Here is a 13,871-nt window from a genome sequence, read left to right on the forward strand (position 1 = left end):
TTTATGAAATTTTGGTTTTTTTTTTTTTTTTTTTTCGATTTGGTAGTTGTTGGCGCATCGGCTTCTGTGGCCATATTGCACCTCCCAAGGTTTTTTGCAGTACTTTGATCCAAGCGCGAGGTGGGAATCGAACCCGCAACCTTTGGGTTGCCGGGCAGGTACTTTACCCACTCGGCTAGCCCGGTCGGCTATGAAATTTTGGTGCCCTTTAAATCTGTTTTTTTTTTTTTTTTTTTTTATGACCTTTTTTGCTGTTTAATAAGAGAGAAATGTATTCTTGGCTAAGATTATTGAAATAGAATACAATATACCACGATTATCCCAACTGAAGCCAAAAGTGCACTCATGCAAAAATTTTTCATGCCATTTTGCCCATTTAATTTCGCTAAAAAAATAACAGGACAGGAAGGAAGGAGGGATTATATGTTGCTAGTTAAGAAACACAAAATCTAAGGAAGTGCATCCAGTTGATATAGATGGACAATGCAATGTTGAGTCAGTGTGGTGTGAAATAAGCACTAGGAAAGGGAAAATGAGAGGAAAACAGATTCATTAGGCCTATGTGTGTTATAGGCTGTGGTTGTTGTTATTTGGTTTTTAGGAGCATTAGAAACTAAGGCCACATTGCACAGAGGATATGCGGTGGTCATTCCCTGACCTTTCCGCATCCTTCGTATTTGGTGGTCATGGGTTACAACCCCTGTCTAATCAAGAAGCATGTGCTACGCACTGCTGCTCCTACCCACCTGGCTACGGAGGCGCCAATGTGTTATAGGCTTAATGAATTTGATGAGTACAATGAGCAATTGTACAGAGAAATAGAGTGGGCCAGTAAATCAAAATGTCTTATAATGGGGGATTTTAACTCTTCAGATATTGGCTGTAACTTATGGATTGGTCACTCCCACATTAGCAAGACTTTTGTGCATTTCTTGGATGACTGTTTTCTACAACAACATGTTTGAGAGGCAACAGAGGGAGTAATACTCTTGATCTGATTATCAGCAGTGATTATTCATGCATTAAGAATTTACAGATAAAGGAACCATTGGATGACAGTGATCACAGCGTACTGATGTGGGATTTACTTACAGATGTAACTACCAATCAAGGGTAAAGGAAAGGGCCTCTTTGATTCGGTAAAGGTGACTACAGTGGTCCCAGATAATTTTAAAATTCTATACAGTGGGATCAACTGATCATGTTACCAAAGGTGAATTCTAAATAGGAACCCTTCAGGGACTTAATCTTGGAGGGTACTATGCTTTTCATACCAACTAAGAAATACTGTTCAAGGTTTAGGCCTAAATGGATGTCAGATGAATTAATGAGGCTCGTGGCAGAGAAGAAAAATGCATGGGATGCATATATATTATCAGGCGACACAGAAACCTAAGGCAGATATAAGCTAGTCTGTAATCAAGTCACAAAGGAGATTAGGCAGGAGAAGGCAGATTACGAGAATTCTTTGGCAAAGGATGCAAAGAAAATCAGCAAAGAGTTCTTTACTTATGTAAACTCTAAAAGGAAAGGGATGAACATTAATGGTTTGACTAATGATGATCATACTCAGGTAGCTGATAAACTGAATGAGTATTTTGTATCTACATTCATACATGAGGAGTTATTCAAGGATAGAAATACCACAAGCCTATCAAAATCTAACAGGGAGCTACGTGATTTTGTAATAACTGAGAGCACTGTGAAGGAGAAATTGTTGAAGTTAAATATAAGGAAGGCACCTTGGGTGGATGGGATCTATCCAGTTATATTAAGGGAGGCAGCAAAGGAAGTGAGCGAACCCTTAGCCATAATTATGAGAGCTTCTTTAGACTCAGGAAATCCCCATGGACTGGAGGTGCACAAATATATCACCAATTCACTAAGGGGGTACAAAAGGTAACACAACAAATTATAGACCTGTTAGTTTAACTTGTGTTCCAGGGAAAATAATGGAGTCACTGGTTAAAGAAGCATTGCAGCATCATTTAGACAAGACTGCAGTAGTAGTTAAGACACAGCATGAGTTTGTTAAAGGGAGGTCTTGTCTGAACAATTTGATTGGATACTATGATATGGTCACAAAGGAACTGGATGCAATAAAATTTTCATATCATATACTTGAATTTCAGGAAAGCTTTTGATACTCTTGCACATGGAAGATTGCTGTACAAATTGGAGCTGTACGGTATTAAAGACAAGTTGCTAGACTCAATAAAGGAATGGTTGAGTGGGAGACGACAGAAAGTGGAAATGAATGGACACTGCTCTTTGTGTCCATATTGTTATTAGTGAAGTTCCCCAGGGTTCGGTGCTGGGCCTATTGTTGTTTTGTGCATTCATCAACGATATTGATGAGGGTATATCAGGCTTAATGTCCAAGTTTGCAGATGATAAAAAGGATGGTAGGGTTGTTAATGACAGTAAAGAGAGTATGCTACTGCAAATGGATCAAGAAATTATGGTAAATGGGCTGAGAAGTGTCAACTGAAGTTTAATATTGACAAATGCACAGTACTGCGTATGGGTAGCAGTAACCCAAGAGAAATGTATCAACTCTGTGGGACTACACTCAGGGAAGTGTAGAGTGAAAAAGACCTGGAGGTAATTGTGCAGTCAGATATGAAGTTTGCTGGGCAGTGCAGACGGGCTGCCAAAGCAGGTCTTGGAATCTTCTCAATGATATATAGGAATTTTGCTAGCAGAGTCAAGGAGGTGATTATCCCATTGTACAAGGCAATGGTCATGCCACACCTTGAATACTGTTTTCAGGTCTGGAGGCCTCATTTTAGGAAGGATGTTGAGTTGCTAGAACGAGTACAAAGAAGGGCAACAAGATTGGTGAGGAGGAATAAAGGGGTGCTCTTAACAAGATAGGCTTAAGTTCTGAAAATGGCAGCGCCTGGGGACTAGGCACATGCGAGGTGATCCAATTGAGGTTTTTAAGGCTTTGAATGGGTTGAGCAAGCTCAATGCTGATGGGATTCTTCCTCTTGCTCAGATCAAGAACCTGAAGGGAACAGATTCCAAATGAGGAAAGACAGTTGTAGAATAGATGTGCAGAAATTTCCCTTTAGCGAGGTGGTGGTTGATTGTTGGAACAGACTTCCATCTCTTTTTGTGGAAGTTGATAGCTTAAATAAATTTAAAGCTTTTTTTTTTTTTTTTTTTTATGTAAACCCCAACCACAAGAGGCATTAGAACCTATAGTACTTAGTACCGTGCTTGGGTTGGAGGTTGGGAAGACGAAGAAGATATTTGTTGACATTCGCTTGAACTTCTGTAGACTGTAATTTTCAGGAAATACGTACGAAGGAAGGTTGTTCCAGAAAACGGCAGTTGAATGAATAAACAAGGAAGATGAAAAGTTGGTTCTGTGAGTTTCAAGTTGGACAGTAAATGGATGTTAGCTGGTGGCAGCACGTGTTTGGACTGTTTTGAAAGAGAGAGCAGGTATTATAGAAACCAATTCAGAAGAACAGTGCCCATGGAAGTATCTCTAGAAGAGGCATGCAGCAGAAACAGTACATCTATGAGAGAGCGAGTGGAGAGACTCTGTTAGAGATGAATCATTAATTAACGTAACTGCCCTCTTCTGAATGGAATCAAGAAGCCTGAGAGAGGTTTTGGGGGCACCACCCCAGTTGTGGGAACAATATTCCATGGCAGGGCAGATTTGCAATTTATACAGAGTGAGCAGCTGTTTGCAAGAAAAGTAACGCCGAGAGCGAAAGAGAAAACCAAGTTTTTTAGATGCGGAGGAAGCAATATTTGTAATGTGCTCATGCCAAGAAAGATTAGAAGTCAGGGTAATCCCCAAAAGAGACATATCATTTTTCCTAGAAACCGGAATGTCACTAAAGATAAGCATAGGAGCAGAAGAATCCTTTTTGCGAGATATAAGACAAGACTGAGTTTTAGAAGGGTTGAAATCAACTAAGTTGTCTTTGCCCCACTGGAGAATTACCTGAAGACCGGCATTTAAGGAATTGGTAGCAGATTTTCGAGAAATTGAAGCTGATTGAGCAGGACAAGGTTTCTCAAAATGGAAAGTGAAATACAATGTGCTATCATCAGCAAAACTATGGATAGGATTTCCAGTCAATGGAAGAAGGTCATTAATATAGAAGAGGAAAAGAGTGGGGGAAAGAACTGAACCTTGGGGGACACCGGCATTAGTGGAGAAGTTAGAAGACAGAGAGCCATCTACCATCACCCTCAGTGAGCGATCACAGAGAAAACTGGATAACCAATTACTAAAAACAGTTGGCAAACCATAAGATGGAAGCTTGTTTAGAAGACCTTTATGCCAAACACAACCAAAAGCTTTTGAGATGTCAAGAGCACCTACTTGTGTTTCACTGAACCTTTCCATTGAATTAGTCCACAAATGGGTAACATAAGCAAGAATATCACCAGTGGATCGACACTGACGGAATCCATACTGGCGATCGTTGACCAGACGGAAGGTTTCTAGGTAGTTTAAGAGTTGGCAGTTAATTGATTTCTCCATTAATTTAGAAAGGGTTGAAGTAATTGCAATGGGACGATAACTGAATGGGAGAGATTTGACACCCTTTTTAGGAACTGGCTGGGTATGAGGAAATTTCCAAGCAGAAGGAAAAACACCTTTGGAATAAGAAAGTGAAAAAAGGCGGCAAAGAATAGGAGTAAGTTCAGGAGCACAGGTTTTGAGAACAAGTGGAGAAATACCATCAGGACCTGGAGCTTTCTTAGCATCAAGATTCGTCAAAATCCTTCTGACATCCTTTTGACGGAAGACCACAGGAGGCATTGAATGGAGCCTGTTGGGAATGGTGGGAGGTGTTTTACCAAGATCATTAATACATGAGTTGGAAGAAAAATGGGAGGTAGAAAAGTGGCAACAGAACCATCTGGTTTGGACAGAGGTGGGAGCAGAGGTTTAGACAGAGGTGGGAGCAGAGATGAGCAAAAGTTGCAGCCAGCTTTGGCATGAGACCAGAATGCTCGGCTACCATTAGGGCAAGAAGCAAGTTTTCTACTCTTAGCCTGTTCTAGTTTGGACTGATTAATAACTGCTTTACAATTGTTCCGAGCTTTGGTGTAGGCAGAAAATGAAACTGGAGAATTAGAAACAAGCCAATTACGATATGCAACATTCTTCTCTTGAACAGCCTTAGCACATTTATTGAAAAACCAAGGTTTAGTTAAAGGACGAGATTTTAAAGTGGAGTATGGGATAAAGGATTCCATTCCTGCAATAATAATTTCACTGACACGATCTGAGCAAACGTCATCAGAAGTTTTGAAACAGTAATCTGACCAAGGAAAAGAAGAAAAGAAGTCTCGCAGGTCATCCCATTTTGCATTCTTGTAATGCCAAACAACACGAGGTTGGGAAGAGCCATGAGATAAAGGTTCCATTGGAGAAGAGACAATCACCAAGTTGTGATATGTCAGAAAAAGTACATGGGGTTTGGCAGACTGCAAGTGGAAATGGACATCGTTGAGATTAGAATTGAGACCACGTATATTTGTGAAATGAATTAGGAAGTGCTTGGGAGGTTTAGGTGTTTTCGCAGATAAGCTTGCTCTATTAGTTTGACAATTCATGGTGTATTCAATAGTAAGAAAAAGTGGGTGGGACATGCTGTATGAAGTAATGAAATTTTTGGATATGGCGTACATAGGATAAGAATATACCCAGATCCTTGACATAATGTGGCCTCGACAATGCTCCCCGCATACACACTACTCGGACTCCCTCCAGTCACTATCTGGTAGAGTAGAGGTAACAAGATTATACACTAGCTGATCCGTAAGCCTCCTAGAGAGTTACCAGTAGGTTCGGTCCAGTGTACTAACTAGCGTCCGGCCTGCGAACACCGTTTTAGAGCTGTACCCTCGAAATGTAAGGAATATTGGATCTCACCATGATGTTCATCCTAACCTCAAAATCATCAATCATACTGCATGATGGAAGAGATAGGGAATGGTTGACCAGAACTTAGCCTCCAATAAGCAAAGTGGTGGTATTGCACTGGTTGATGAGAGTCATCTACCACCTAGTACTGCCTTGTAACATAGAGGGGTGGCATTCCTCCATGTGGTGTGGGTGCCACACCTCGACCCCTGCTTACGTTGGTTCACACCTGGGTGGTCACTCACCATGTACTTGTGCATGGAGGTTATACCCAGGATTACTAACAGTCCCACCATCGTGAAGGTGAAGCAGAGGATTTGGCTGTCACAGACCGTCCGGACTTTGCCAAAATTGGGTCCACTTGACTTGAGTGTTACCCGAATATCAGTTCCATCAGCGTTTTAGACTCCCAGGTAGTAAGTGCAGCTTGTCTGGCAAATCTGAGAGAATGTCTGTGACAACGTCAAGGCTGAGCTGGATAAGTATTTGGAGTGAATAGATGAGTGAAATGTAAGAGTTTTTTTTTTTTTTTATTGGCTGATGCTGCATAAGCTTGCTTTCTTGTATCGTATGTCTCTGCTAATGCTAATATGCCCCTACTAATGCTAACTGTAATGTTAGGAATGGAATATTAGCCATTAGGAACTAGAAATGGAATATTAGCAATTAGAAACTAGAAATGGAATATTTCTGAAAACACATACAACATGCATTAATTAAAAGAGGAAATTAAACTGAACAAAGGATTTTAAACCATCTATATACATGAAACAGTACTGCCATATTACAAGTACATGTTATCTTGCCTGAAGCCACAAAATGTCTCAAACATGTTCAGGAAACACATCCATGGACTCCTAGAAATACTTTGGTGGGCACTAGGATGTCTTATGGCCACCACTCTGACAACTGGTCTGTGGCATCACTGTTATCCAAAATAAAATTCTACACTACAAATACTTTATGGCTATTATTACAGAATTCTGAATACATGGATCATTTTTATTCAACTTCAATTATATGTATTTCAAATTTTATATCCTAAAAATAAATTTGTATAATATAATCAAAGAAACTTAATGTACTTCAAAATTTTGAAGGAAAAAAAAATCTGAAATTTTTTTAAAATTTTCACCTCAAAATGTTTTCTAAGTACAGAAACCTTCAACTGAATGGATTTTAATTTAAAGAACTTAGGTAATAAAGGACATTGTCCCCTAAATGTGTACAGCATTGATAGAAAGGGAGGAGGAGTTATACTATTAGCTAAGAAACACACAAAATCCAAGGAAGTACAGCCAGTCGACATGGCTGGACAGTGCAGTGTCGAGTCAGTTTGGTGTGACATAAGCAATGGGAAATTAAAATTGAGAGTAGGAGTGTGTTAGAGGACTAATGACTCTGATGAGTATATTAAACAACTGTACAGGGAAATAGAGTGGGCCAGTAAATCAGAGAGTCTTATAATGGAGGATTTTAATTTCCCAGATATTGACTGGAATTTGTGGGTTGGTCACTCACACACTAGTGAGGCTTTTGCGGATTTATTGGATGATTGTTTTCTACAGCAACATGTTTGCTAGGCAACTAGATGGAATAATACTCTTGATCTGATTATCAGTAGTGATTCTTCATGCATTAAGAATCTGCAGATAAAGAAACCACTAGGTGGCAGTGATCACAGTGTGCTCAAGTGGGATTTACTCAAAGAGGTAACTACTATCAGGGGTAAAGAGAAGGGTTTTTGTTTTTGTAAAGGTGACTACGGTGGTCTGAGACAGTATTTAAATTCTATACAGTGGGACCAACTGATGATGATACCAACAGCAAATTCAAAATGGGAAGCATTCAAAGAACTTATCTTGGAAGCTACTAAGCTTTTCATACCAAGTAAGAAATATTGTTCAACGTTTAGACATAAATGGATGTCAGATGAACTGATGAGACATGTGGCAGAGAAGAAAAAAGCATGGGATATGTATATAAACTAATGGGTGACACAGAAGCCTATGATAGATATAAACTGGTCTGTAACCAAGTCACAAAGGCAGTTAGGCAGGCAAGGGCGGATTACAAGAAATCTTTGGCAAAGGATGCAAAGAAACACAGCAAAGAGTTTTTACTTATGTAAACTCTAGAAGTAAGGGGATGAATCAGATTGGTCGACTGGATATTGATGGTTCAACTGTTGATGATCTTGCTCAGGTAGCTAACAAACTAAATGAGTATTTTGCATCTACATTCACACATGAGGAGTTATTCGGGGAGGGGAATGCCACAGGTGAATTAAATTCTGGCAGGGCACTACATGATTTTTTAATAACTGAGAGCAAAGTGGAGGAGAAAATTTTGAAGATAAACATAAGAGAGGCACCTGGAATGGATGGGATCTATCCAGTTATATTAAAGGAGGTGGCAATGGAAGTAAGCAAACCCTTAGCCATAATTATAAGAGCTTCCTTGAACTCAAAGGAGGTACCCATAGACTGGAGATGTGCAAATTCACAAAGGAGGATCAAAGGGTGACACAAGTAATTACAGACCTGATAGTTTAACTTCTGTTCCAGGGAAATTAATGGAGGCACTGTTTAAAGAAGCACTGCAGGATCATCTAGACAAGACTTCAGTTATAGCTCATATACAGCATGGTTTTGTTAAGGGGAAGTCTTGTCTGACCAATTTGATTGGATACTATGATGTGGTCACAAAGGAACTGGATGCAGGGAATAACTTTGATATCATATATTTGGATCTTAGAAAAGCTTTTGATACTGCTGTTGAGAGTGGTAATTAATGGACACTGCTCTTCATGAACTAATGTTATTAGTGGAGTCCCTCAGGATTCAGTGTTGGGTCCATTGTTGTTTCCTGTATTTATTAATGATAATGATGATGGTATATCAAGCTTAATGTAAAAGTTTGCAGATTATACGAAGGTTGGCAGGATTGTTAATGACACTAATGACAGTACGCTGCTGCAACAGGATCTAGAAAAGTTGAGCAGATGGGCTGAGAGGTTTAACCTTGGCAACTGAAGTTTAACATTGACAAATGTAAAGTACTGCAAATGAGAAGCAGGAACCCCAGAGTAACGTATCAATTGTGTGGTACTACACCAACAGTGGTAGAGAATGAAAAGCACCTAGGGATAATTGTGCAGGCAGATATGAAGTTTTCTGAGCAGTGCAGACTGTCTGCAAGAGTAGCTCATGGTGTCTTGTCAATGATATAAAAGAATTTTTCTAGCAGAGAAAAGGAGGTGATTATCCCCTTGTATTAGGCAATGGTCAGGCCACACCTTGAGTACTGTATACAGGTCTGGAAGCCTCATTTTAGGCAGGATGTAGAGCTGCTGGAGCGAGTGCAGAGAAGGGTATTTTTTATTTATTATTAGCCATATGGTACAAGGAAGCCTCAAGCTTATGCTGTACCAGACAAAAAAAAATTTCTGAGTTACCCTGTGAGAGAGAGAGAGAGAGAGAGAAGAATCACCAAGAAAGAGAAGAATGATGATATCCAGCTCAGGGTAACAAGATTAGTGAATGGAACAAAGGATTGCTCTTACGAAGAAAGGCTTATGTTTTACAAATTACAGTGTCTGGAGACTAGGCACCTGCGAGGTGATATGATTGAAGTGAATAAAGCCTTGAATGGTTTGAGCATGCTAAATGCTGATAGGATTCTTTCTCTTGCTCAGAATAATTGACTGAGAGGGCATAAATTCAAATTGAGGAAAGACAGTTGTAGGATAGATGTGGGGAAGTTTGCTCTTGCCAGCGTGTGATTGATTGCTGGAGCAAATTTCCATTTATCACTGTAGAAGCAGAACTAGACAAACATCTGAAGTGAGTGGATGGGTGAAATTAGATTTTTTTTTTTTTTTTTTTTTTTTGGCTGATGGTATAGCTTGCTTTCTTGCATCATGCCTTTACTAATGCTAAACAGGCTTTGCCTAAACACGGTAATGAAATAATTCCCCATTTGAGTATTTATCATCAATTAAAATGTTTTCATTAATAATAAAGCTAATTCAGCTCACAGCTAAGGAGGCACATGGCCATGTTTTCATTTCTCAATACAGAATCAGCTAATCAGAAATACAGAAATACTGTATGAAGTACTTTTGTTCTCGTCTATGACCATTGAGGTAACTTGTTAATGAAATGCTGTACAATAAGTTCTATTTACAGTTCTGCTGTTATAAAGAAGCTCTAAACAAAATGAAGCAAGATTTACGAATTACAAAAATTTCAAATTCATGTTTCCTGCACCCTTTTCAATATTCATATTGTAGAGTGCAAGGGAGCCAGGATATTCCTCATCATTGAGCATGTCAACATCAGTAGAATATTAACTGAACCTCTTGTGAAGGTACTCAAAACCTTGTCACATTCTGAATAAATTTCAGTCAGAGTTTCCATGGCTGCTATACGTTCCAGTAAAATTTAAAGCCTTTCTGATTAGTGCAGTAAAATGCAGTATCACAACATTTAATGTTTTTATTTCATAGTACAGCACTTTTCCTAACATTCTAGCAAAATTAACGAATATATGTATTTCTTTTGAGTTCAATGGACAGCCCTTATGCTTCCCACAGTCTGCTAATTCAAAGTTTTATTATACTTTAAAAATAATCAAATTCAACTGAAACCTCAACATTTAAATTTGGCTTTATTTCAAATTAAATTTTTACAATTTATTTGATACTAAAAACCTGAAAAGTTCTAGCACATGATGACAAATAATAGTATGGTAGCAGGAGTAGAATGGCCTAAGTGGCTAGATGGTGATTACTGTCAGGACTGATAGTATTTGCAGTATGTTACTGCTGCATACACATGCAAAAATCAGTGTGCGCCAAAAATTGTTGGAAGATAATGGGGACCACTACTATATAAAACCAATGAAAATTTCTTATACTTATAAAAAATGAAATGCCACATTCAAGTTTAGGTTACAATTTTATGTAATTTAGCATCATTTAATATACTCACTCGGACTCAAACTAAAATCTCTCTACTAGATGCATAATGATAACAACATACAAGAATAATTCTCATAAGAATCTTACCTAAAATTTAAAATTTTAATGACGGGAATGCTATTTCTTCTTTTGAATAACCTTGCAAGCTGCAAGAAAAGTAACAATTACTTTCACAAAGTAGTATATTTTCATTTTGTTTACAAAGCTTTATTTTTTAATAAACTTATTTAAAAATAACATATGTTATCTTCCAGTATTACTTTCAACTAACTTGATAATTAACTTTTTATAGAACTCTCCAACTCTGTGTACATATATACATATAAGAAATGGCAATACGATGATTTATTTTAAGGCAAAGGTTGTAAACTGGAATTAATTTGGCCCATTAATTCCGGTTTACAACCAAATTAAACCCCCATTACTTCTAATTTACAACTAAATTAACTCCCCATTTGATATAATTTTTATACCTATTAATAAAAACCTGTTAAACCGGAATATGGACAATAGAAACAGATAGGTTTATGCTGACTGCTTTCGTTTGTGTGTTGATGGTGTTCGTCACTGTTCAGTGCCCATCAATATATACGGGCTGTAATCAGAAGGAGATAAATTTAAATAGTTATTGTGATCAGTGTGTTAATTTTAGTTTTTAAAATCTCTATTACCCTTCTTCACTATTATTCTTAGTTGCATATTATATTAGTAATTGGTACATTAGAAATTCTAGTACATGAACAAAATTTATAATAATGTATAATAGATTTAATTATATACCACACACACACACACACACACACACACACACACACACACACACACACACACACACACACACACACACACACACACCATATATATCCAATAATTCAAAATAAAACATAAGCCAGTAGTATGGCAAAAAATGTAGAGCGAAACATTAACATAAAAATAACGTAAGATAAAATAAACCAAACAGGGAGGGGGAAGTAAAGGTAATAAGACATAAACAGTAGCCGATAGTCCCGTATATAATTTAGCACTTTAAATCCAATTAATAAAACCGATATAAAATTTAAAATAATGCCAATTATAATATGATTTAGTGGTACCCCGCTCGAAGGTACCAGTTCCGAAAAACTTGAAATATCACCAAAAAAGGGGTCTTTCTTTTAGTAGTTCTTTTAACCCCTTTTTTAGTGATATTTCACGTTTTTCAGAACTGGTACCTTCGAGAGGGGTACTGCTAAATCACATTATAATTGGCATTATTTTAAATTTTATATCGGTTTTATTAATTGGATTTAAATTATATAGGGGACTATCGGCTACTGTTTATGTCTTATTACCTTTACTTCCCCCTCCCTGTTTGGTTTATTTTATCTTACGTTATTTTTATGTTAATTTTTCGCTCTACATTTTTTGCATACTACTGGCTTATGTTTTTTTTTGTTTTATTTTGAATTATCGGATATATCTGGGCTTCATGTGGAGGATGTGCATTTTGCTGCCTCTAATGATAGCTTAATATTTATTTATTTATTTATTTTCTTATTTTATGTTAAACTTTTAAGTCATTATTTAAATATATATATATCAGTGTGTATGATAAGGATATTGAATAATAGTGTATAAAGTACTATACAGTACAATAAAAGAATTTGAAGTGAGCCATAAAGCCAAAAGAATCTATAAAAGCTAAGATGGTTGGTTTAAGAATGTTGGTTTAATGCATTATACCCTATAAATAAATATATAAATATAATTAATAAAAAATAATAAAAAAAAAGAAAAGAAAAATATAATAAAATAAAAATAGAATAAAAATAAAAGTAAAAAAGCAAAAATAATGATAATGAGACCAATTATTGATAATAGGATGCATTGAATGGTATGTTTATGAGAGCTAGTACCATTCAATACATCCAATCAATAATTAGCAAAAGCTATCTGTTTCTGTTTGTCATCTACAAGTTTAGCTAGGTCCAAATAATCAAAAATTATATTAAAATTTATCAGCATATTGGCAAAATAATAGTTAGCCCTACAGATAGCAGAGAAGCAAATAATACAGCAAAGTAGATAATGAAATGATAAAGAAAGTGAGAGCCAACTATAAATTACATGTGAGATGACAAGTATTTGGCGATTTACTAGCAAAAATATTTTAGTTATTTACCTGTGAAAAAGAAAAATATTTAAGCTATTCACCTGTAAAAAAGTTTTAAGTTATTTTACCAGTGAAAAAGAAAAGGCTTACGAATTAAGATGATTAATGTGGTTTATACTTCAGATGACCACATCCTGGAGTATAAACCACATGGTCAAAGGAGTTCACAAGATGAAGATATTTAAAAATAACTAAATGCACAAGGCATAATACGTTAAGAGTTTAATATCTATATAATATCGGTGTAAACACACCATAGATAACTCTTAAGAAACTATGATGGTAGTTTCTTAAGATAGATAACTCTTAAGAAACTATGATGGTAGTTTCTTAAGATAGATAACTCTTAAGAAACTACGATGGGAGGCATCACCTGCTCTGTTTCTCACATTGTGCTCATCCTTCACAACGAGTTGCCATGGTATTGCACTACCTCGAATAAGTAACACTTCACTAATAGAGAAGACTATTGTTACTTAATCTCAGTGAGTACCACCACCCAGACAGCACTGTTTCAAAGCTATTGGCCTATCATCGGTGGGTGGGCAGGTACCCTGGTATTGCAGACATGATAACCCAGTTATGAAGATAATCACACAATATGAGAGATGCCAAAAGGTTTATATGATAATATTTAAAAATAACTATATTATTTTCATTATTAATTATATAAACCTTTTGGCATCTCTCATATTGTGTAATTATCTTCATAACTGGGTTATCATGTCTGCAATACCAGGGTACCTGCCCACCTACCGATGATAGGCCAATAGCTTTGAAACCCTGACGTCTGGGTGGTGATACTCACTGAGATTAAGTAACAACAGTCT

The 13,871-nt window shown here is 37.0% G+C and overlaps 1 protein-coding gene across 1 annotated transcript in view; it reads right to left on the minus strand.

Annotated features, from left to right (window-relative positions):
• LOC150084411 (uncharacterized) overlaps window positions 1-13,871 on the minus strand; it is a 646,726-nt gene that overhangs the window by 266,866 nt on the left and 365,989 nt on the right. Inside the window, exon 6 of the mRNA XM_090376219.1 lies at window positions 10,977-11,035. Coding sequence (XP_090232345.1) covers window positions 10,977-11,035 — 59 coding nt within the window. The remainder of the gene's footprint in view (window positions 1-10,976; window positions 11,036-13,871) is intronic.

This window comes from Mastigoproctus giganteus, chromosome 6 (genome assembly GCF_048544385.1).
Source record: "Mastigoproctus giganteus isolate SK-2022 chromosome 6, ASM4854438v1, whole genome shotgun sequence".
Classification (NCBI taxonomy): Eukaryota; Metazoa; Arthropoda; class Arachnida; order Uropygi; family Thelyphonidae; genus Mastigoproctus; species Mastigoproctus giganteus.